This window comes from Rhamphochromis sp. 'chilingali' (assembly GCF_963969265.1).
Source record: "Rhamphochromis sp. 'chilingali' genome assembly, chromosome: 7".
Lineage (NCBI taxonomy): Eukaryota > Metazoa > Chordata > Actinopteri > Cichliformes > Cichlidae > Rhamphochromis > Rhamphochromis sp. 'chilingali'.
Window position 1 is genome coordinate 9555479 of NC_137934.1, and position 23043 is coordinate 9578521.

General features: G+C 41.5%; 1 protein-coding gene across 1 annotated transcript; it reads left to right on the top strand.

Annotated features, from left to right (window-relative positions):
- The first annotated feature begins 2957 nt into the window (after positions 1 to 2957).
- Positions 2958 to 20097, top strand: gpr37b (G protein-coupled receptor 37b). The gene is made up of 2 exons (XM_080886780.1): positions 2958 to 4676; positions 19269 to 20097. Exons 1-2 carry the CDS (start codon positions 3615 to 3617, stop codon positions 20085 to 20087), a joined length of 1881 nt encoding a protein of 626 aa, XP_080742906.1. The 5' UTR covers positions 2958 to 3614; the 3' UTR covers positions 20088 to 20097.
- Positions 20098 to 23043: the final 2946 nt, after the last annotated feature.

The window sequence follows — 23043 nt, forward strand, 5'->3', positions numbered from 1 at the left end:
AATATGAATAGACATCTGACTATTTTACAGGATAGACAATATAAACATATTTAAAATTAAAGGAATTGAAATGTACATTGTGCCTTGGTTTAGAGTGTCTGGAAGAGAGTCCTGTCTCAGTCAATTATAGATGATGTGAGAGGGCGGGTGTGTGTGTTTAGGGCCCGGGTGGCTTGGGGATAGAAGCTCCTCTTGAGTCTCTCTGTCCTTGCCCGGATGATGCGGAACCTTCTACCAGATTGCAGAAGTTGGAACAGTTTGTTGCCAGGATGGGACGGGTCCTTCAGTATCTGCGCTGCTCTAGTCCGGCATCTCCTGGTGTAGGTGTCCTGAAGCGGGGGGAGAGCAATCCTGCAGCAGCGTTCTGCTGTACGGATCACTCTCTGGAGAGCTTTTTGGTCCTTCACACAGCTGTTCCCAAACCACGATGTCATGTTCTGTGTGAGGATGCTCTCCACAGCGCCTGTATAGAAAATCCTGAGGATCTTTGGAGAGACCCTGAACTTCCTCAGTTGTCGTAGGTGATACAGGCGCTGCCTAGCCTTTTTGGTCTGGACCTGAATGTGGGCAGCCCATGTCAGGTCTGAGGAGATGTGGACACCAAGATACTTGAAGGACTGCACCCTCTCCACTGGAGCTCCATTGATGATGATGGGCTTGTAGTCTCTGTGCTGACCCCTTCTGAAGTCCACCACCAGCTCCTTGGTCTTGCTGACGTTCAGCTGGAGGTGGTTGTCCTGGCACCATGATGCCAGATTCTTCACTTCATCCATGTAGGCCGCCTTATCGTTGTTGGAGATGGCACCCAACACCACTGTGTCGTCAGCAAACTTCACAATGGTGTTGGAGCTATGGGTGGCCACACAGTCTGAAGTGTAGAGGGAGTAGAGCAGTGGCGAGAGGACACGTCCCTGAGGTGCTCCTGTGTTGATGGTGATGCTGTTGGAGAAGCACCTGCCCACCCTCACCACCTGAGTTCTGCCAGTGAGGAAGTCCAACACCCATGCACACAGACGGCTGTTAAGTCCCAGATCCCTCAGCTTTGTGAACAGTCTGCAGGGCACTATTGTGTTAAACGCTGAACTGTAATCAACAAACAGCATTCTCACATAGTTACCCTGTTTCTTGTCCACGTGGCTGAGAGTGGTGTGTAGGACGTGGGCGATGGCATCCTCTGTGGATCTGTTGGATCTGTAGGCGAACTGCAGCGGATCTGTGGTGTCTGGGATGGCGGAGGAGATGATGTTCTTTTATCCATTTATCCATTTATCCATTTAACTAGTGGAGTCGCCCCCTGTTTGCCATCAGAAAGATTCCTACTTTTGCCTTTTTTGGTTTGGTTTCAATCAACAACACTGTTATATGACCACAAACATTTCAGATTACTATAAAAACAGGTATTTTCTCGTTATCATTTGAAAGGTTTATCCGTTAGCCTATTTTTAATTATTTAAACTGGGTTTCCATTACTTGCAACACCTTGCTAATTATTAGAGATGGGTGGGGGGAATTTAATTCAAATATCGTTAGTATCGATACCAGAGTTGGTATCGGTATCACATCGATACTAGTTTGATAGGTTTAATACTTTATTTCAATCCTCAAAGATCAGTATGCAGCTTACTTAACTGTGTTAAATAAACGACTTTTTGGAAATGAAAAAATATACTGCAAACAGATTTATAGCCTTTTAATAGCCATTAATATATTTACATTTATTTATAACCATTGAAACAACAGCACTGGCCCAAAGTGATTTAGAGACAGACACATTCACATTCCAACGCTCCACCAAATCAATTTCAAAATACAGGAAAAGATGAAAGGTGTGTTTTGTTGTATGACTAATTATTGCAGAAATTCAAAAGCGATTTAGTTGTCATTAAAATGTGTTCAGAATTTGCAAACTAATGATGATCCTTTGAAATCATGAGGTATTGGTATAGCACAAGTATACTAAGGGGTTTTCCCTACATTTTCTATGTATTTTCTCCCAAAAATGATGCTGCAGAAGCATACTGCAGCTCATAATACACTGATTTTGGAGTCACTGCTCTTTATACCTGTTATGGTCACAATAGCAGTTTAAGTAGTTAACTCAAAATGAAGAAATTGCTAGAGAAGACAGACATATAAGAACAGTCAAGTCGAAGTGGAATTAGAGTGCATTAACATAGCAAGTGGGCTCAAGAAATGTTCCATTAATTAACACTGCAATCCACGAGGGAAACGTTTCCTCTCGGTTAAGCCACTTCTTACAATATCCGAGTGTTTGGAGTTCTTCTTAAAGCTTCTGAGTAAAGCTTAGGGTCAGAGTCAAATATCATTTTAAAGGTATATTGAATGATTTGTGGTACAGTCGTAAAACAAGTGGCAATCAATGTTTACTGTATATATTGTCCACAGTGATCCGTTCAGGCTTTAGATGAAAGTGAAGTTTGCAGCCCGGTGCACTGAAATTGTGAAGGTTGAATCCGAATGACCCAACGGGCCAAGGTGGAGAGGTGACGATACTGACTGTGAGAGCTGCTTTTAACGGGTAGCAACTTTTACAAGTGAAATTATTTAAAGCATGAATCATTAATCTTCATGAAGTAGTAGGCCTAGTCTGAAAGTGTTTCTTTTTTAACATAACTAAAAAATGCCTCGGGGAGGCGCTTCAGATAAATTGAGCTGGGCGGATCAAATCAAGATATCTTAGATGAAAGGGATTTTTCTCTAAAAGTTGCTTTTCTTCTTGAAATAAGTATAGATATTTTACCCAGCGGCAATTTGCTTCCTATTTGAGTCTAAACAAATTAGACTGGAAGGCATCTACTTAAATGCGCGTTGATATCACAGCGCCGCCTATGCGTAAAAATTAAAAACTGGGAAATATATTTATTAGCACGTCTTGTCGGGCGTGGCAGGCTTCTCTGCCGGGGGGTTGCTGTAACCGTAGCCTGCTCCGGGGCTGCTAGATGCTCTATGATGGATGGAGAGTGACAGATCGGGGTTAGCCGCCAGGGGAGTGCATTTTTCTTCCAGCGCACGGTCCTACCCAAGGAGAAAGCGAAGAAGGAAAGATACTGGACGCAAAGGAGGAAAGGAAGAGATACAGAGAGAGAAGAGACCGATTTCTACCCCTCCTCTTTCCTTCTCTCTCTCTTCTCTACTCCCGTGCATCACAGCCTGGTGGGCTTTACCCGGACTGCACCGCATTGACGCTGCTGCTGCTGCCGACCCAACCCAATGAATTAACATCATTCACATACTCGCAGAGGATCTGGGTTTTCGCACAGCTAGAAACTGGATGCTGTGCTGATTTGTGCGTGCATATGCAACAATTCCCTCTCTCTGGATCCGGACACTGACTCGCTGTCCTGCTAATGCCAAGACTTTGAAAACGAGGAGGAGGGGGCGTTTTGGAGATTATTGCAGCTGCAGTGCAAATAGTGCAGAAGAAGACAGTGGGATACTTTCAAGTTTGCAGAGCGAATGTAACCCTGTGCTATTTATTGTACGGTTTCCAACATGGGTGTTGACTAAAAAGAAGATTATCCCCCGAGCTCCATAGAGGTGTGATGATCATGCACTCGTGAAGATTTAAACTGCGCTCAGTAATTTCCTGGATCATGCAGATTCTGCCGCCTAGGACGTTATTCGTGTTACTGGCCCATATACATGTATTGCTATCTTTGAGAAATAATGGAGGAGTTCGGATTAAAGATGAGAGCAACAGCAGCGCGTACTCTGGCAAGACTTTCCAGGGGTCTCTCCGGGAGAGTCATCAAAACAAAGCCCGGGACCGTGCGCTCTTGCCCGAGTACGCCACAGGTGCGTCTTCGGCAGAGCTGCAGGCACAGCGGGCAATTATCAGAGGGACCCTTAACTCCACTCACCCCTGGAAGAGGGTAATTGCAGAAGAAATTCGGCGAAATGGACACAGCAAACGCGACTACAATAGGACTCTGACACCCGTGGAGGATCCCAACGCCGTCTCACATTGGGACTCGACGCGCCACCATAATAGGAGGATAAAGTTGAATGGCGGGTTTAGTAGTACGGGGACGCCAGCAGGTGGACACTACAATGCGGCTAAGCCATCTTCAATGGGTTGGGGAGACGGAGGAGGGGGACCCGAGGAGGGCGAGAGGCACAAGAGAGGCACAAAAGATGAACAGAAGAAAGCGTGGAAGAGGGGGAGAAACCGGTTGAACAAAAGCTCTGTAGTTTTGGCTCAACCTCACGCGTCACCGTGGGAACCCATGCCCAAACCGGTGGCCCTCACCTCCACCGAACTGCCCTTTGACCTCTTCACCAGGAGGAGTGAGTTTTTCACTTTCCGAGAGGAGAACCCCTGGGACGCCACGCCGATCACCCCTCCCAGCTCGCAGGATTTCGAGAACGAGATCAAGAACCCCTTTTACCCAGTGACGAGTGAGACTTACGGCGCTTACGCGATCACGTGCGTCTCCGGGGTCATTTTCCTGGTGGGCATAGCAGGAAACATTGCCATCCTGTGCATCGTGTGCCAGAACTACTACATGAAGAGTATCTCCAACTCTCTGCTGGCAAATTTAGCTGTGTGGGATTTTGTGCTCATCTTCTTCTGCCTGCCCATGGTGGTGTTCCACGAACTGACGAAGTCATGGCTGCTGGGAGAATTTGCCTGCAAAGTGGTGCCCTATGTGGAGGTAATTCTGCCCAGCTTTCATTTGTGTCTTTTTTCTGCTTTAGATTTCTCACATGCGTAGGTGAAATGTTTTGAATTGATCACTTCAGTGATATCAGATGATGAAGGGGCTCAGTCAATGTCATTTAGGTGTCATGCTCTTCGTTGCCTGCCTATATAGAGATTTAATTTAAGAGTTTGGTTTCACTTTCAAAGCACTGACAGACCTGAAAGTACACACAGTCACAGGATGACACCTCACCCAATAACAAGGCAATCTGTTTGGCACTTGTGCACCTGCTGCAACTGGACAGGAATCTCACTTAGCCCTGGAGGCATCAAACACACAAACAAGCACAGATACGCACCAGCATGTTTGACAGCCACTCGCTATCTGCCATTTACTTTGGCTCATAAACCGCTGCTTTCATCATACATACACCTGAGGAAGGCATTGCACACGCACATATACAAAGTCAGCCTCTTTCCTTGCCTTTTTTGTACCCTCCCCTTCCCACGCACCAGCATTCATAAGCAGTAGTAGTATGCTGATACCTTTCCTTTGTGTTTTTACTGCAATTACACCAGTGTCAGATTCACCCACAAGCGCAATGTCTTTTGTGTAAAACAGGGGATTCCAGCTCAGGCACAGCTTAAGCTTGCTTTGAATGGCTGTTGGCATGACCCGCCTCAAGTGAACATGAAGGGGGGAGGTTACATATGTGTTTAAAGATGCTTGATTTGAAGACGGAGAAATTGTGGGCAACCCGTCTGAGTCATGACTATGTAAGAATTATTTTGTTTGCAGCCAAAGGTGGAAAGAAAGATAAGAGTAAATGTCAGATTGTGTAACCGGGCAAGAAGCCAGAGTCAGTGATCAGAATTTAACTTCAACTCCTCCCTCCAGATGCTACAGAGCCTGCAAACAGGAAGAGCTGTTATCTAATAATATCTTACCAGCCATACAGCAAAAACCTGTTGAGATGTTAAAGATACCTATGCCTGATGTATAATCTACACTAAGGTTTGGTTGAAAGGCCATCTGTTCAGGCCATTGAAACGGTGTCCCTTTATGTCTAAATTTGGTTTAAAAGTGAAGGTCACTCTTTTTCAACAACTCTACAAACTCCTCACATAATTGGCAGATTTAAACCTAGACCTAGTCCCCTTTGCTTCCTAAACTTTCACTTTTAAACAAAAAATAAGCCCTAAGAAGATAAATTTTCACCTTTTACATTTAAACCAAATGTATAGATAGAGGGGTCGCCTTTTTAAAGTGGTCAGATTTAGCCCAGGAAGATATGTTCATGGGCTTGTGGTGCATGTCGGGTATTGGTATTGGTGAATCTTATATTAGCTTTCTGAAGAGTTTCCGTTGCTTTCATGAAGTTTCCATGCAACTGTAATTAAGGGTGTTGAGACAGAGCTGAAGGCCAATTTCTAGGGCAATGCTCGAGTGTACAATGGGCTTCTAAATCAAAGACCAGTCGGTGCTTTTTCTTCATTTTAGCTCAATTGTCAGCTTATGGTCACATATGCTCACTGGCTATTATTTGTTCAGTGAAGTTATAAAGGTAAAGGTCCACTCACACTTTCCTAGAGTCTGACTGATGGAATTTTTAAAGCTGATACCGATATTTGGTGATTTAAAAAATCCGATATTTTGATATATCAGCTGGTATTTTGTTTTTTTATATTCAGACACACAAACATAAGCAGATTTTTTAAAGTCCTTTATAAGATAATATGATAATGGAGTTTAAAAAAACCTGTGAGTCTGCAGAGTGCTCCTTGGTGGAAAAATTTGTAATTTCAACACTCAAAACATAATACCATATTGTAAATACTATTATATATTTTTTTTATTTACTGTGCTAAGTGCCTTCTTTTTACTTTATATTTTATACTTTTACTACGTTTACTATGGTTATTATGTTACTGTGCTGCTTCTTGTTTTATTGCTGCTGGCCTCTGTGAACTACCAAACAAATTTCGTTGTATAACTACAATGACAATAAAGTTCTTTATCTTTATCTTATCTCATCTATAATAATAAATGCCGATACCAGTATATATCAGCAAAAGGCTAATATAGGCTGATGTATCGGTCAGGCTCTGCACTTTACTAGGCCTACATTTTTTGCAGAAGCTGCAAAAAAATGATCAATAATAAGTAGAGATTATATTTAGCATTGCATACTTACTCTTTAGTGTATAATAACATCCTCATATTTAATATCAGTCCACTGTGCACCGTGTTGCAAACACCTTGTGACTGCATATGTTTTAATTATTGGGGGATCAAAGAGAAACAGGCCCCCTACCTGTGTTATTGCATATGAGCTTCCCAGGGACCACGGGATAATATTTAATAACCTGACTAACACATATCCACCGCACAGACCAAATGGTTATTTTTAATACAGAATATGTTGTTGTGAAGTAGCTGTACACACCTGTCTCCATGTCTTAATTGCTTCATTTCAAGATGTGTTTTAATATACATATGTATCAGGACATGTGCACAGGGCGCTGTCTGTGTTCCGTGTGTGTATTTGTGCATGCATGTATCAAACAGGCTGTGAGTAATGCAGCCCAGGGCTCAATCTTTCCCTGTGGAACATTCAGCGAAACACACACACTCACCCTATGGAGTGACTTCTTTCTTCACTTAACCCAAATTGAGTCACAGGGGATATTATCATTTGAAATAAGGACACAGTCTCAGTCACACTTAGCCTGCATAAATACACAACACAGACAGACACAGAACCCCATTCAGGTATGTATTCAAATCAGGAGATTCTATAGATAATGCATGAGTGTCTGTGCAAAGAGAGGAGCCTCCCGTGGAGCTGCTTTAAGTAAATCTTGTTTTATTCAGTGCTTAGTCGAGTGTGGAATTTCTAAACCTCAAAGAGAAAGCAATTTTGGTGTGAGATGTGAGCAAACACGGAGGGAAATACTGCACAAAATAAAAATGTGAGCCAGTCTGCCAGCCCACATCATTTCAGATACAGTGCCTGTTCACACCGCACACTGCCCCTCTTGGCAGTAAGGGGACAGAGCCCCAAAAAAAGGCAAAACTAATGGACAATAATTGGGTCTTTGCACCTGGCAGTTTATTAGAATAAGACCTGAAACTAGAGTAAAATAACAAATAAATGGAGCAGTAAGCATTGTATAAGCCAGAAGGAAAAAGAAGTCATTTGTCAAGGTTGATTTAAAGCTATGCTTTTGTAAAAGAGTGATTTATATACATCTTATTAACCCCAATTAAAGAAATGCTTGTAAATCATTACAGAAAAAGGCATCTGAGATATTACAATGTCACAGAAACATTGATTGAATGTCCATCTTTTTCTGATAATATTGTGTTACTTTTTAGCATTAGGCACATGGTTTGATGGACAAAATTCAACCAAAATGCAAAATCCTACTAACTGGATCTCACACAAAATTTGTACACTTATATTTAAGCAGTCATGCAAGTATTGTACAACTGAACCCATATGCAACAGCCTAATGACTTCTCCCATTAGTAGACAGATAGATGATTGGTAATCATCATCATGGGATATACATCTCCCTAAAGATGCATTGTAATTAGTGTGATACTGGCAATCTCAATACTAGTGTAGCCATATAGCATCTGCTTAGAGCCATTAGAACCTGAACTGATTATATTTGCTATGTACAACTTGTGCTTTTATTTACTATATACATTTCTAAGTGTTTTTATGTGAGAACTTTGAGTGTGACAACAGTAACAGGACTTTAGCTCATAAAAAAAAGAATCCTTTATGATCCGTCTGTTTATTGCCTGTCTCTACTGCCGTTCATCCAACCTGTTTTCAGTCTTTCATATTTTGACCAAAACTGATTCTCTGACTATCATGAATTTCCTAACTTTTGGGATACATTAAGTATGTTCTAGCTTATCTAATTCATTGAAAGTTCCTTCTTTCTAACTCTAAGCAGAGTATATAAAAATCTATAAGGCCAATATCATCCTTCAGTTTAGGCTTAGTTTAGTTTGTGCCTTGTGTATTTGGCCTTGTTGGTATTTTCTGTAGTCGGGGCTTCAACAGGCAGACATAGACCGTTGAAGAGGCTGGAGGAAAAGAGAGTGCAAGAGAAAGCTTGAGTATGAGGAAAGAGTGAACAGGGCTGCACGGACCCACCGAGGGCCACAATGCACAGTGTCGAAATTGGCGATAATGGCAGGACATACATCAGCTTGACATATACACACTCACCGTGCACAGACTGAGCCGCAGACCCTCAGGAAACTGAATTAGAATTTGGTCTGCTCTTTATGTCTGCTGTATGAAGTACAGTAGTGGAATATAGGAAGGAATATAAAGTCAGTTGCAATTATGATTTTCTTTCTAAAGAAAGAATCCAAAATGATAGCCTTGCTAATGAAATCAAAAATATTTATCTTCATTTACCATACCGTTATGTTTAGATCTTTAGAGGTCTACCAGAGGTCATGAAATAGGAATGTCTTACTATTTACAGTTATATGTGTCCAAGCCTATGTCGGTTTAAAATCTAGGTAACCATCTAGCCTGTAGACACACACACACACACACATTCACAAAGTCAGTAGGGTGTGGTGTTTCGCCATATGGGTGGAATGGCCTTCTCCCTACTGATCACTGCCTGCGGCTGTTCTCCCCCCTCTCCTCTTCGCATCAGCTATCTGTGATTAGAAACAAGCCTTGGGACATGCACACTCACATACACTTAGAGACAGAATGAATATTACATTAATATAAACTGAAATGCAGATGTACACTTACAACGCGTAGACACTGACAAACACAAATTAAGTACACAAACACAAACTAGATCTCGCGCCCTTTGCATTCTCAGCCTGTCAGGCATGCGAGTAATTGTTAATTGGAGTATACGTATTTGAATTATTCAGAGTATGTGATTAGAAGCTCTTCATTATGCATAATGGTGAGTCCATTCAGCCAGCTCTTTGTCCATGGATGAGTAGATTTGGTGTTTTGTATGTTCAGACAAGTTCAAATAACAGCATGAAGCAAAGATCGGGGTTGCCGTTGGACGCAGTTGCCTAAATTGGTAATTACTCATGTAAATGAAATATTCATTGGGTGATTATCATTATGAATTATGTGGAGTGAAAACAAGCAGCATATCAGCTTTACATCAACATAGAATAGGTCAGCACAAAATCAGGCTTCATAGAAGAGAATAGAACATGAAAGCTGTTCTGTTTTGTATTGCTTTCAGTGTAACACTTCCAGGCAGGAATCAATGACCTGGAACAGGACTTTTCCAGTCGCCACTGTAGAATGAGAGCATTCTTTTTTTTCTTTTTTCTTTTTTGCGTCCAGGGTAAATCAGCCACACGTCAGGATATAATTCAATGAAAGAGAAATTTATTGTCTGGAAGAAACAGACAGAAAAAAAAAAAGAAAGCAATGACATAGATCACTGTTGCTCTTAATGTAATTAAAAAAAATACAAAGCAGCCCATTAAGTACTCATTCCCGTTCTTTGTGCATGTGTAATGCACAATGTAGTGTATTGCACATACACACTTTTTATATATTTGTTTCCGAAGCTTTTGAACACGTGTTCTTTCATCACAAGAGCAAAATCGTGTAAGCCACAACTACTGAGCAACGTCATCCACAGACGACAGCTTTGGAAACATAAATGGACCACATGTTTTTTTGTTGTTGTTGTTTTAATAAACCATTGGAAGTATGTTTTTTTATTCTGTTTTTAAAGATTACTTTATTGAAACTGAGATTACCAGTACCAGTCATACAGTCTGTAGGAAATGGCAGTAGAGGGCATTGGAGGATGGGCTGCTGTCCTCCTTAATGCAGGGCCTTTTACATCAAATTAATGCCTTATTTTTCCACGCTAATGTGCTATTATTCAAAACATGTCTCTGCAACAACCTGAAATGCCATTGCAATATTCAGTGATAATTGGCAAAATGAACTGCTCCTTCTCCACCACTCTATTTTACATAAGAGTGAGATACACAGCATAGTGTATTGGAAAAAACATAACGTGCTAATTGCTCGCTACTTTTAAAAGGATGACTTAAACACAGTACGAAATAATTATCTTTGTTAATATTTCCTCTTTTTTTCTAAATGAAGAAGTGACTAGTTACTTGTCTTTTTCAGCACAGTTAGCTTGTTTTAACATCAACTCTATAGCAGAACACCACTGAGTAGCAGCTTGAGAGCTCCAGCAGAGCCTTACTGCCTCAGCTGACTACGGCAGCCTGCAGCACCCAATGTGCCGCTGAACTCCATTTACCCAAGATGGATTTCAACATGAATAGTGGACTCCTGCAGCATTCTCAGTGCTGAATATCATGGATGATGTTTGAATTTCTGTTGATATAACTTCTACCCTTAATAAAGAATAAGTAGACGTCCAGCCTTTAGTTGCACTATATGGACAGAAGTGCTGGAACATCTGCAAGTTAAATCTACAGTAGCTACTCTGTTGAAACCCATACCGTAAAGTTTTCAGTGCACACTTTTATCATTCTTGATGAATCCTGATGATTTATTGTCGTCACCCCACCGGGCAGCTGGGGAGTGGCGTGACAGCACGGCCACACTGGTCCTGACAGACTAGACAGTCATTAGAACAGCTTTGTAAATAATCTACTAATATGTAGTGTGTTGAATCCTATCAAAGACAAAAGAACTCATAAAACCAATATTTTGTTTTTGCTATTATATTTATTGCATTTCCTCCTCCAAACTGTGTTACCCCTTTGGTTTGAGAGGCTAGCAACACATTACCTGGTAACAGTAGCGTCACCGGCCTCTGCCTGTGTGTTTACAATGATTTTGTCAAGTTAGGGCTAGTTAGGTTTTTTCCTATAATTCAGTTCAGTTCAGTTTTATTTGTATATCGCCAGATCACAACAACAGTCAAGGCACTATAGTCCAAAGACGTGCATATTAGGTGAAGTGATGATTCTACATTAGCATTACATTAGTGTGCCTGAATGATTGTCTGTCTCTTTTTATGTGCCCCGTGATAGGGTACACCCAACGCAAGTTACCAGTCTGTCTGCCAAAGTCAGCTGGGATAGTAGGGCTGCTCGATTATGGCAAAAATGATAATCACGATTATTTTCACTGAAATTGAGATCTCGATTATTTGACGATATTTATTTAACCCTTTAAGACCTACGATAGAACCAAGTCCGCCAGAGCTTATATTATTTTTTTACATGTTGTAGTGCCATTTATGGGAGCATTTCAAGTTGCTATACAACTGTTATAGCCCATATTTTAATAATATGTATGCATTAAGTCCATAGTAACTACATTAATTGCAAAAAAGTGCAATAAACTACAAAAAAAATTGAAAATTGTTTTTGTTTTTTTTACATATATTTCTACTTGGAGAAATTTAAGAGGTTTATCCCTCAAAACTTTAAATACAAAAAAGTTGCAAAAAATAGTTTACAACAACAGGAAATTTATTTTGAGTGTCTTCATAGTTTTATTTTGGAGATACAGCAATTTTTATATACTGCAGGAAAAACAAAAAACAATCCTATGATGCAAATTTGCAAAGAAAACAGCAGGTGCATCAAAATAAACTATTTCCAGCAGTGCAATTTGAGTTCCAAGCATCCCAGCAACTATTCAGAAAAGTCAAACATGACCAGTATAGGCTTTTAAGGCCTACAAGTAAAAAAAACTACATTTCCGCGAAGTGACGTCACTTCCGGTTTCGGCCAGGAAATGGCGGACATGTGATAGTTCGCGCTGACGCCTGTTACAACTCCTCCGATTTCATATGCAAAACAAATTATTGCGCTAGCTTACACGGTTCCGGTTCTACAGGGATTTAAAAATAGTTACACAAAACGGAGCGTGCTGCTCTGACCGGCTTCAATGACTTTAAAAAATAATATAACATAGTGTGCAACACCACTGAAGTTTTTTTTTTTTTACCTCTCTTTTCAACCAACGGCAGTCACTCTCCTCTCCAAATAACTTCTGCTTAGCTTTCTGAGCTTCCCTCGGGTCCTCTTAATCAGCGGTCTCCAACCTTTTTTGCACCACGGACGGTTTATGCCCGACAATATTTTCACGGACCGGCCTTTAAGGTGTCGCGGATAAACGAGGGAGGGGCTAATAATCGGCTCAGTCATTTTTAATGATCGTTGAAAGCCCAGATCGTAATCGTGATTAAAATTCGATTAATTGAGCAGCCCTATGGGATAGCTTTCAGTCACCTATAACTTAAGAAAATGGATGGACTCACGGAAGATAACAGAAAACAAGCAATAGATATTTAACAGCAGAAGCTGTTTTTGTTTTGCTAGCATGAGCAGGTCCACAAGGTTGGATTTTGTCTGCTATTACCCTCCATATACATCAACCATATAGAAAGATAATTTCAAAAATTCAGCATAAACATGGGCATGAGCAGAGGACCTGCCTTCTAACCCTGATGTATCCACTGTCTCTGTTGCTCATGCAGCCCACCTGATGGATGGTTGCTGTCATTGGCAGGGTCTCTCTGGTTAGAGTTATGGTCTTCTGGAGCCTGCACTGGGTCACACACTCCTGTAAGAGAAAAGCAATGCAGGTGGAATAACCCTTTGGCTCATTACTACCAGACTGGTTGTCTATGTGTGTGGTTGTGTTTGCGCATTGTTGTGTTTCGACATTAGCCCATTCATCACTTGATAACACCCATTACCCTCTGACAGTGGCTGTAGTCACAGTATGGCCCCAAATGCTCCACCAGTCCTTGTTAAGAGCCAATTAATAACTTGAGCCTTTGTACCACCAGCTCACAAGACCTTTAATCAGCAACTTAATGGGCCGTTATTAAAAAACAGCACCAGGGGAAAATGTCTTTCTCACCTGCTGTGCAGATGGACTGCCAGAATTTTAAAAACACGTGTTGTAGATGAAAGGCCTTTTCATGGCTTTGTTTTTTTTTTTCTGAGCTCTTGAAGTCCAAGGTTGAGAAGCAATTCATCATATAAAGTGGAAAAACTGCATTGACCTCTTTTGCAAATTGTCTAGATTAGATTAGATTAGATAGAACTTTATTAATCCCTCGGGTGGGTTCCTCTGGGAAATTCGATAAAATCAGGTCTATCATCAGGTGGTAACAGGTGGTTTTGATATTATTTGATATTTGGTATTATTTGGTAGTTAGGGGTTCCAATCACAGAACTAAAGGGAATCATAAAGTCAATTTTTGTTTCTATTATTAAATACAGTTGTGGTCAGAAGTCTACATACTCCCATCATGTGCATTAAAATGCTAATTTGGGGCTTTTAATAATTTCTTTGAACTGCTCTTTTCCAGGGTGAAGATGGTTCAGCATGCATCTTTAATGACTTACACAATAAGAACAGAATGTATAAGTTTGAATTTATTTTGGATTTTCTCCTGGATTTTTCTCTAATCCGCACAGGGCAAAAGTATACAGATGTGTGGTTCATTCTCATGGGAATACCCAACTCTGTGCAAGTTTTCTAGCTGATATGAACTTGAAGAATTTGGAAGTAGTCGTCCTTTATCATTCCATCCACTTTGTGCAATGTACCAGTACCACTGGCAGCAAAACAGCGCTACCACCACCGTGCTTAACAATTTGTACAGTGTTTTGAGGACTGAATGCCTCATCTTTACTCCTCCAAACAAACCTTTTCTCATTGTGACCAAACAGCTTGTTGTTCTCAATTGACTGTAAAGCTTTTCTCCAGACAGCATTTGGCTTGTTTGTTTGAGCAGCTGCAAATTTTTGTCGAGCTTGAAGGTGTCAGTTTTGGAGTAGGGGCTTCTTTCTTGCTTGGCACCCTCTTAGTCCATGACCATGTACAACTCACTTCACTATGGACAGTGACGCTGGTGTTCCAGCAGTTTCCAGGTTATGGTTCCTGGGTTGTTCCTGATTATCCTAAATTTTGTCTCATTTGAGGTCGACGGTTTGTGCAAAGTGGTTAAACATCTGTAACTTGTACTTGCTTACAATTGTTTGAACTATAATCTTGGAATCTCCAATTATTTATAAATGTATCTAAGAAACTTTTTCAACTTGTGATTTGTCCTTCTTAGATCTTTATTGAGTTCCTCTGCTTGACTGATACTCGGTATCGGAAAGAAAAGAAAAAAAATAACTATGATTCTAAAAATCTCAAGCTATTCCTTTAGAAAGAGACAGGAGGTATAAAATCAACAGGAGTGTACATATATTATTTATTTGGGGTTTTTTTTATTTCAGAGCATTACTGTTGCAGGATTTCTGTCCCTGAAGCTAACAGACCTGTTGTCTTGCCTGCAGGTAAACTGAACATGACAAGGTCAATGCTGCTGGTTGGGATAAATGCCACATTAACATTGTTAATCATTCTGAGGATGTCGTGGGTTATTTCTTTCTTTCTGTCACTCAGTGAGTTAGACTCACTGACGTGTTTCTCTGCTATTGTTCAGCTCTCATTCTCTCTCTTTCCCTTTCATTCTCTGACTCCCTCTTTACTTTCCATTCCTCTTCTGCCTCTGTTTCTCATTCTCTCATTTGCATTTCCCCCTTCCACAAACACACTGACAGCTTCACCCCCCTAAACCCTCCACCCCCACCCGCCCTGACTGTTGGACTCTCTCTCTCTCTCATCCGGTACAAAGCTATGCTTGTTCATCTTGCCCTTGCTCTCCGCCCTGACATGCTGATCAAAGCTTGGTTGCCTTTAAAACCAATTTCAGGCCTGTTGTTCTATTTATGAAATATTCAGCATTTGCAACTACCTGTTCTTGTGTACGCGATGGATATTTGTGTCTGTCAGAAGTGGGTCAGACACAGAGACTAATATGATGTTTCACAATAATAAAGGTAGAAAAAAATGGAGAAAAACACTGGTTTAAACAGCAGGTTGGTGGACTCAAAGCCAGAGGTGTGCGCCTGAGATGACCAATTAGGAATATACCATCTCACAGACTTCTGAAACTGAGCATTTAGATGAGTCTGAAGTCTGAACCTTTGGCCTCTGGCTATGTTTAATATGGGCATCCACCACTGTAACCAGTATATGACAGAAAGAAAAAAGAAAAATAATCTATACAACATATTCAAATGTTAAATAGTGGATTTAAATGCAATCAGCTATTATTTGAGTGCAAAAACACCTTTTTGTTCTACAGGGTGGGCCACTTATATTTGGATACACCGTAATAACATGGGAATGGTTGGTGATATCAAAGTCCTGTTTGTGGCACATTAGTATATGTGAGGGGGCAAATTCCTCAAGATGGGTGGTGACCATGGTGGCCATTTAGAAGTCGGCCATCTTGGAATACAACTTTTGTTTTTTCAATAGGAAGATGGCCATGTGACACTTCAAACTTATTGGTAATGTCACAAGAAAAACAATAGTGTGCTTGGTTTCAACGTAACTTTATTCTTTCATGGGTTATTTACAAGTTTCTATTGGTTCACAGCCATTGACATGTCAAAGTGGTTAACACGTGAGGAGCGAATCGAAATTGTGTTGATATCTGGTGAACGCAGTAACCGGGTAATTTTAGCAGATTTCAATGCAAGACGCCCTACGAGACCACCCATCTCCCATGCTACTGTTAGCAAACTGCTTGCTAAGTTTCGTGAAACTGGTTCAGTGTTGGATTTGCCAAAATGTGGATGCAAGAAAACTATCACTAATGAAGAAACATCAGTGGCTGTCCTAGCTTCATTCAGCAAGAGCCCACAGCGTAGCACTCGCCGCATGTCACTGGAGAGTGGCATTAGTTGAACATCCCTTCGGCGGATATTAGCTACTCACAAATGGCACCCTTACAAACTCCAGCTACTGCAGCATCTCAACGAGGATGACCCAGATCGGTGCACAGAATTTGCAGAATGGGCAAAACAAAAATTGGAACAGGACCCTCAGTTCACGCAGAAGATTTTGTTCAGAGATGAGGCAAACTTTTATGTGAATGGTGAAGTTAACAAACAAAACCACCGCTATTGGGCTGACACTAACCCACAATGGATGGATCCCTCCAAGACTGTTGGAACAACAAAAGTGATGGTTTGGTGTGGTATATGGGGTACAACGATAGTGGGTCCATTCTCCATCAATGGAAACCTCAAGGCCACTGGATATTTGAAATTGCTTCCTGATGATGTGTTTCCCTCTTTATGCACTGAAGCTGGTACGTTCCCTGAGTTTTTCCAGCAAGATGGTGCACCACCACATTATGGGTGCCAGGTCCGAGCATTCCTAGATGAACAGTTTCCTGGAAAGTGGATTGGTCGTCATGGGCCAGTTGAATGGCCCCCATGGTCTCCCGATCTGACCCCCTTAGACTTTTATCTTTGGGGTCATCTGAAGGCAATTGTCTATGGTGTGAAGAGGTGAGTTGTACAGCACCTGAAACTACAGATACTGGATGCCTATGCTGGCATTTCTCCTGCGGTGTTGCTATCAGTGTGTGAAGAGTGGGAGAAGAGGGTTGCATTGACAATCCAACACAATGGGCAGCACATTGAACACATGTTATAAGTGGTCAGAAACTTGTAAATAACCCATGAAAGAATAAAGTTACGTTGAAACCAAGCACACCATTGTTTTTCTTGTCACATTACCAATAAGTTTGAAGTGTCACATGGCCATCTTCCTATTGAAAAAACAAAAGTTGTATCCAAGATGGCCAACTTCTAAATGGCCATCATGGTCACCACCCATCTTGAGGAGTTTGCCCCCTCACATATACTAATGTGCTACAAACAGGACTTTGATATCACCAACCATTCCCATTTTATTACGGTGTATCCATATAAATGGCCCACCCTGTACATCAAACATCGTGTTTTATGCCTAACATGCATCCCTGCATAGTATGTACACTCAAGAGTGCAGTAGGGCAATAGCAGAATGCAATTTCAGTAAGTGGCATCCACAGTGATGCATGAATCAAACGAGCAGAGTCGCTCTGTGCCTGTACTGCAGCAACATTTGAAGGGTGTGCTTTTTTTTTTTTTTTTGCATTTTGTTCATGCTGTAGATGAACAGCATGGGGCTGTCAAATCCTGCTTAAATTTCACTGCTATAACAGCTCCAGACTGACGCTCATCTCTATTACAAGAAGCAGACAGTTGTGCTGTATAAAAACTTGCAGGACTAAGTGTAAGATGACATCTGCCAAGTGTGCTCAAAATTTGACAAACCAAACCAACTAATGGATTAATCGGTTCAGAGTTTGACAAGAAATCATACACAAGATGCTCTAAAAGGAACACGTCTTTCACTACATCCTAAATACACTCAGAAACAAACCAGTGGCAGTTGCAATATTTTGGCACAACAAGTAATAAAACCCCCAGCTCCCAAATGCAGTCACATTCATCACAGCTACTGTTCAGAAAGCATACACCTCCCTCATGGTTATGACCCTTTATGAGCCTGCTTAGACCTCCATGTGTATCAGGGTCAGCGTGTGTGCGTGTTCCTGTTTGAACATCTATATCTATCCAGGAAATATGTGTTTAGAACATTAAAGTCAGCTCAAAGGGGCCATCTGGGAAGCTGGCTGTTATAATTAAATTGGATATGAAGGGGCAGGAGTGGAAGCAGTGTTGTATGAGGAAGGACAGAGGGTCAGGGGATGTTAAGGCTGCACATGCTCCAGCTGCAGAGGACCATTTTGCAGGGTCCACACTGTGCCAAAACGATGGCTAATCCAACAGATGCTTTCAGGTGTTGGCGAAATTTGACAATTCTCATATCTAAAAGGCAGACGTAGTGCCAAATAATTAGCTGTTGTGTGCAGATTTTGAATGAGAAATGAACAGGAAAGCATAATATTTTTGGAAGTTTGCTAATTAGATTGTTATTAAACACTAGGTGTAAAGATTCTTTTGAACGAGTGACTCCAGCAACAACAGCTTTTTTCGAAATCCTCCCTTGATATGTAGGTGTGGTGTCTAACTGTCTGCTTTCAGTTCACACACACACACGCATCAAGGGATACTACAGTGTTAATCACAGCTTAGAGCCTTCCACTGTGCCTCTGCTGCCCCACTGCATGTAATTGTGCCACTGTCAGGTGTACCTAACAGCCGGTACCATTACACTTTGTCCTGCTGTCTTTCTATTGGTGGCGGCTGATTTTTCAGCTGGTGAAAGTTGATGTGTTTGTGTGCGATGCAGAGAAACACATTTGTTTACTCTACACGAAGCAGCCCTTCTTCAAGATTCTGAAATATAATTTCTCCATTTAAGATAATTTAGTATCTTTTCTTTGTTATGCTCGATAGCCTGGCAGCCGTGAGTATAACTTTGCAGAGTGTCACAGAGGAATCAGAATTGAAAACAGATAAGCCCATCCGCCTGTTGAAATGACTTTAGATAATCACTTGTGTAAGGCCAGTGTTAGCACAAGCTCTTTTATCCTAATTTCCCCCTCATGCATTCTGTGCTGATGCACAATTTCAAGATATGAGCAACGCTCTTGAGGCAATGCATTTTAGTCAGCTAAGGCCTCTGGATATACGCAGTGTTACGTGTCATGTTAATTTCTGAATAATGTTTAAAGGGCTTCTCTTTGTCTGTTTGCTCAGGTGGCCTCCCTGGGTGTGACCACCTTCACCCTGTGTGCTCTGTGCATCGACCGCTTCCGTGCAGCCACCAATGTCCAGATGTACTACGAGATGATAGAGAACTGCACATCTACTACTGCCAAGCTAGCCGTCATCTGGATCGGCGCCCTCCTCTTGGCACTCCCGGAACTCCTCATTCGACAGCTTGTGGCAGAGGACACGGGAATCCCAGATGAGCCCCCTGTGGAACGCTGCATTATCAGGATATCCACTTCACTGCCTGACATGCTCTATGTGCTGGGCCTGACGTACGAGGGTGCTCGGCTGTGGTGGTGCTTTGGCTGCTACTTTTGTCTCCCCACTCTCTTTACAATCGGGTGCTCATTAGTGACGGCGCGCAAGATTCGGCATGCAGAACAGGCCAGCGTGCGCAGCAACAAGAAGCAGATCCGGTTAGAGAGCCAGATGAACTGCACAGTCGTCGCGTTGGCGATCGTCTACGGCGCGTGCGTGGTGCCTGAGAACATCTGCAACATAGTTTCTGCCTACATGGCGGCCGGAGTTCCTGAGCATACCATGTCCGTGCTCCATCTCCTCTCCCAGCTGCTGCTCTTTTGTCGGGCCGCCGTGACGCCGGCACTGCTGCTCCTCTTGTGTCGTCCGCTAGGCAGGGCATTCCTGGACTGCTGCTGTTGCTGCTGCTGCTGTAACCACGCCCCCTCCTCAGCCACAGCGAGTGACGACAATGAACACGAGTGCACTACTGAGCTGGAGCTGTCGCCGTTCAGCACCATCCGCAGGGAGCTGAGTAACTACACACCTGCTGGGTCCAACTGCTAGACTGACATTACCATCAGGGAAGGTGATGTCACTAGCCTGATATCTGCCTGTGGCTAGTATTTCTCAAGACTCGGCTAGGAGAGATTTGCCTTACCTAGTCCACTTACATCTCTAAATGGGTGCATGAAGGAAGTTGGGTGCTCTAAATATGTTCATCCTGTTATTCAAGATCATCAACTTTACAATATTTGTATAACTGTTTTTCCAGGACATTTAAGAAAAGGCAAAGTTGTCTTTCCACTCTTGCCATGGGGTGCTTCTAAAACTTGGTCAGTACTTATTTTTAGCAGTCCTGCCTGAAACCTTTAAGACTTACTCACTTCCCTTTTGTAGGCCTTGTTTAGCTAAATGTTTTGGGACAGTTGTAATGACCTCCTAACCAGTTGAGGCCTGGTTCTTCACAAGTTAAAGAAATAATCTAATTTGGAGTATTTACACTGTAAATACGTCACAACAAGTAGGGTCTTTCAGTTGTTTGTGATAACAAATGTGGATTTGGCAACCACGAAACAAAAACACGTCCAAGAAAATAATCAATGCTAATCACCTCCCAAATATGTCATAAGATAAGATAACCTTTATTAGTCCCACACGTGGGAAATTTGTTTTGTCACAGCAGGAAGTGGACAGTGCAAAAGTTATGAGGCAAAAATTAGAATACAATAAGAATAAATACAGTACACAACTGTACAGTCATAGTTGAAATTATAGAGAATTAGCTAATTACTCATGAAGTGCACCTTGTATAGTAACTCAGACACAACATCTAAGCAGTATCACCTAAACATGTAGGCTCACACTGCCCATAAGAAGTACAGCTAAGTTTACAACCTACATCAGGTGTCAGTTTATGCTTCGTGTAATGGTGCACATATGGGAACAAGGCTTATGATAATTAAACTAGGAAAGGCCATCTCAGCAGTAATGGTAGTTTGCGAAAGGAAAACACAGGGAGGAGGTTTCACTGGAGAATCCAAATGTACACAGCCACACTTACATTGTATATTGAAAAATATCCGCTTGACTCGAGCGAAGCTGGGCTGGTCTCAGAGTACAACAAACACGGACGTGTGGGAGTGGACTAATTGAAATCAAATTAGCGTTGCATGAAGTGGAATGGGATTGAATGAAACAATGCAGACTGAATTGAATACGAATAGACCGGAAATTAATGGAACGTAACACCGTGAAATGTAACTGAAAGGGACGGACTCGGCACGAAGTGGACTGAGATAGAAGTATCTGCACTACACTGTTGTATGATGTTACGCCTTACACGTTGGGCTGTATATATACTGTACACTTTCTTTGGTGCTCTTATGATGAATGCGCTGTAAACAACAGATCCATAGGTTCGACTTAGAATCACAAGAAATTTAGCTGCATACTTTGTTTCAGGTCAAGAAGACGGATTACAGTTACCTGGGACTCTTGAATAATGTAAAAGATGAACAAAATCAACAAAGAGTATCACCGAGCTGCTACATTCAGTTACTACCTTTATTCAGAGTGACACAACTAAGAATATAGTGGCACTTTCTTTTACAGTGTAGCCCTTACTGGTGTTTACAGATGAATCAAAATATTAGTTACTTAACACTGTACAGTTCGGTAGATACAATAAATAACTAGTGCACACATTTTATCATTGTTGTTTTATAACACATAACTAATTATGTAAGATATTAAAAAAGGCAATAATTTTCTGTCAATAATTCAATACTTAAACCATATAACACCATATTATTTAAAAAAAAAATAAGTGAAACATTGTAAATACTAGGGAACTGTTGTTGAAGCAAGTATACATTTGCACCAACAACTACAAAGGTCATAGTAAATACAAAGCAGCTCTTATTTTTGTTATTTATCCATCCATCCATCTTCATCCGCTTTATCCAGGGCCGGGTCGCGGGGGCAGCAGCCTAAGCAGAGAAGCCCAGACCTCCCTCTCCCCAGCCATCTCCTCCAGCTTATCCGGGGGAACACCAAGGAGTTCCCAGGCCAGCCGAGAAATATAATCTCTCCAGCGTGTCCTGGGTCTGCCCCGGGGCCTTTTGTTATTTATTTACAGGTTATTTATTTACTATTTCTGAACTGTAAAACAAAGTGCTACGATTAACCCTATGGCAGGACCAGGACCACTGGCTAAACCCCCTACCCTGACTGGTAATTGTCCAGTCATACTTCTGCATCTGTAAATAGACACATTTTGAGCTTTGGCAACAGATAAAAGATGGGTGTAGCTACTGTAGTATCACCTGTTGGTTTCTGAATGTTTCTGCCATCGTTACCTTGGTTGCAAAAATCCAGATGTGACAAAGAGAGCAGAAGGCTCACTGGGCTAATTACTTGTGATTGGCAGCTCATTAGCTAATGGTTGTTCAGTTTCATACCACAGATAACCCCCCATTTTTAAACATAGTATGACCAAGATAAAGAAAAATATAGGGTTAATTTTTCACTCAGTATCACTCAGAATGAGTGACTGAGCCCATAAATTCAACAGGAAAGTGTTACAGAGGTCAAGGCACACAGCTCTTTTCCCCCACACTTTTGTAGGACTGTAAATTTGCTTTTTTGTTTTCACAGATTTATCCCTCTGATGGCCTTCAGACAGGGTTTCAGCCATTTACGTATTAGCTTAATTGTTCTGATATGAAAGCTACGTCCATGTTTTATACTATTTATAGTCATGCTCATTATTTAAATGCACTTAAGATAATAAAAAAAAGATTTATTTGCCTGCAGTGTGTGTTTTTGGGTTTAGTCTTTTAGCAAGAGCAAGATCAGCTAATAGTTAGGACAGCAGTTTTTCATTAAAATGATCAGGAAGGAAGCTGAAGACAGCATTTTCAACCAATTAGTGCTACTTACAATAACATCTTAGTTAAGCTAGCTGAGCTAGCTAGCTGCACCAGTTGTAATCTGCTAATTACAGTAGCAGTTGTAAATG

Bases quoted from the DNA above. Each gene is read 5' to 3' on its own strand.
- gpr37b (XM_080886780.1), top strand. From the start codon at position 3,615: ATGCAGATTCTGCCGCCTAGGACGTTATTCGTGTTACTGGCCCATATA. The intron at 4,677-19,268 runs GTAATTCTGCCC...CTGTTTGCTCAG, and splicing joins AAGTGGTGCCCTATGTGGAG to GTGGCCTCCCTGGGTGTGAC.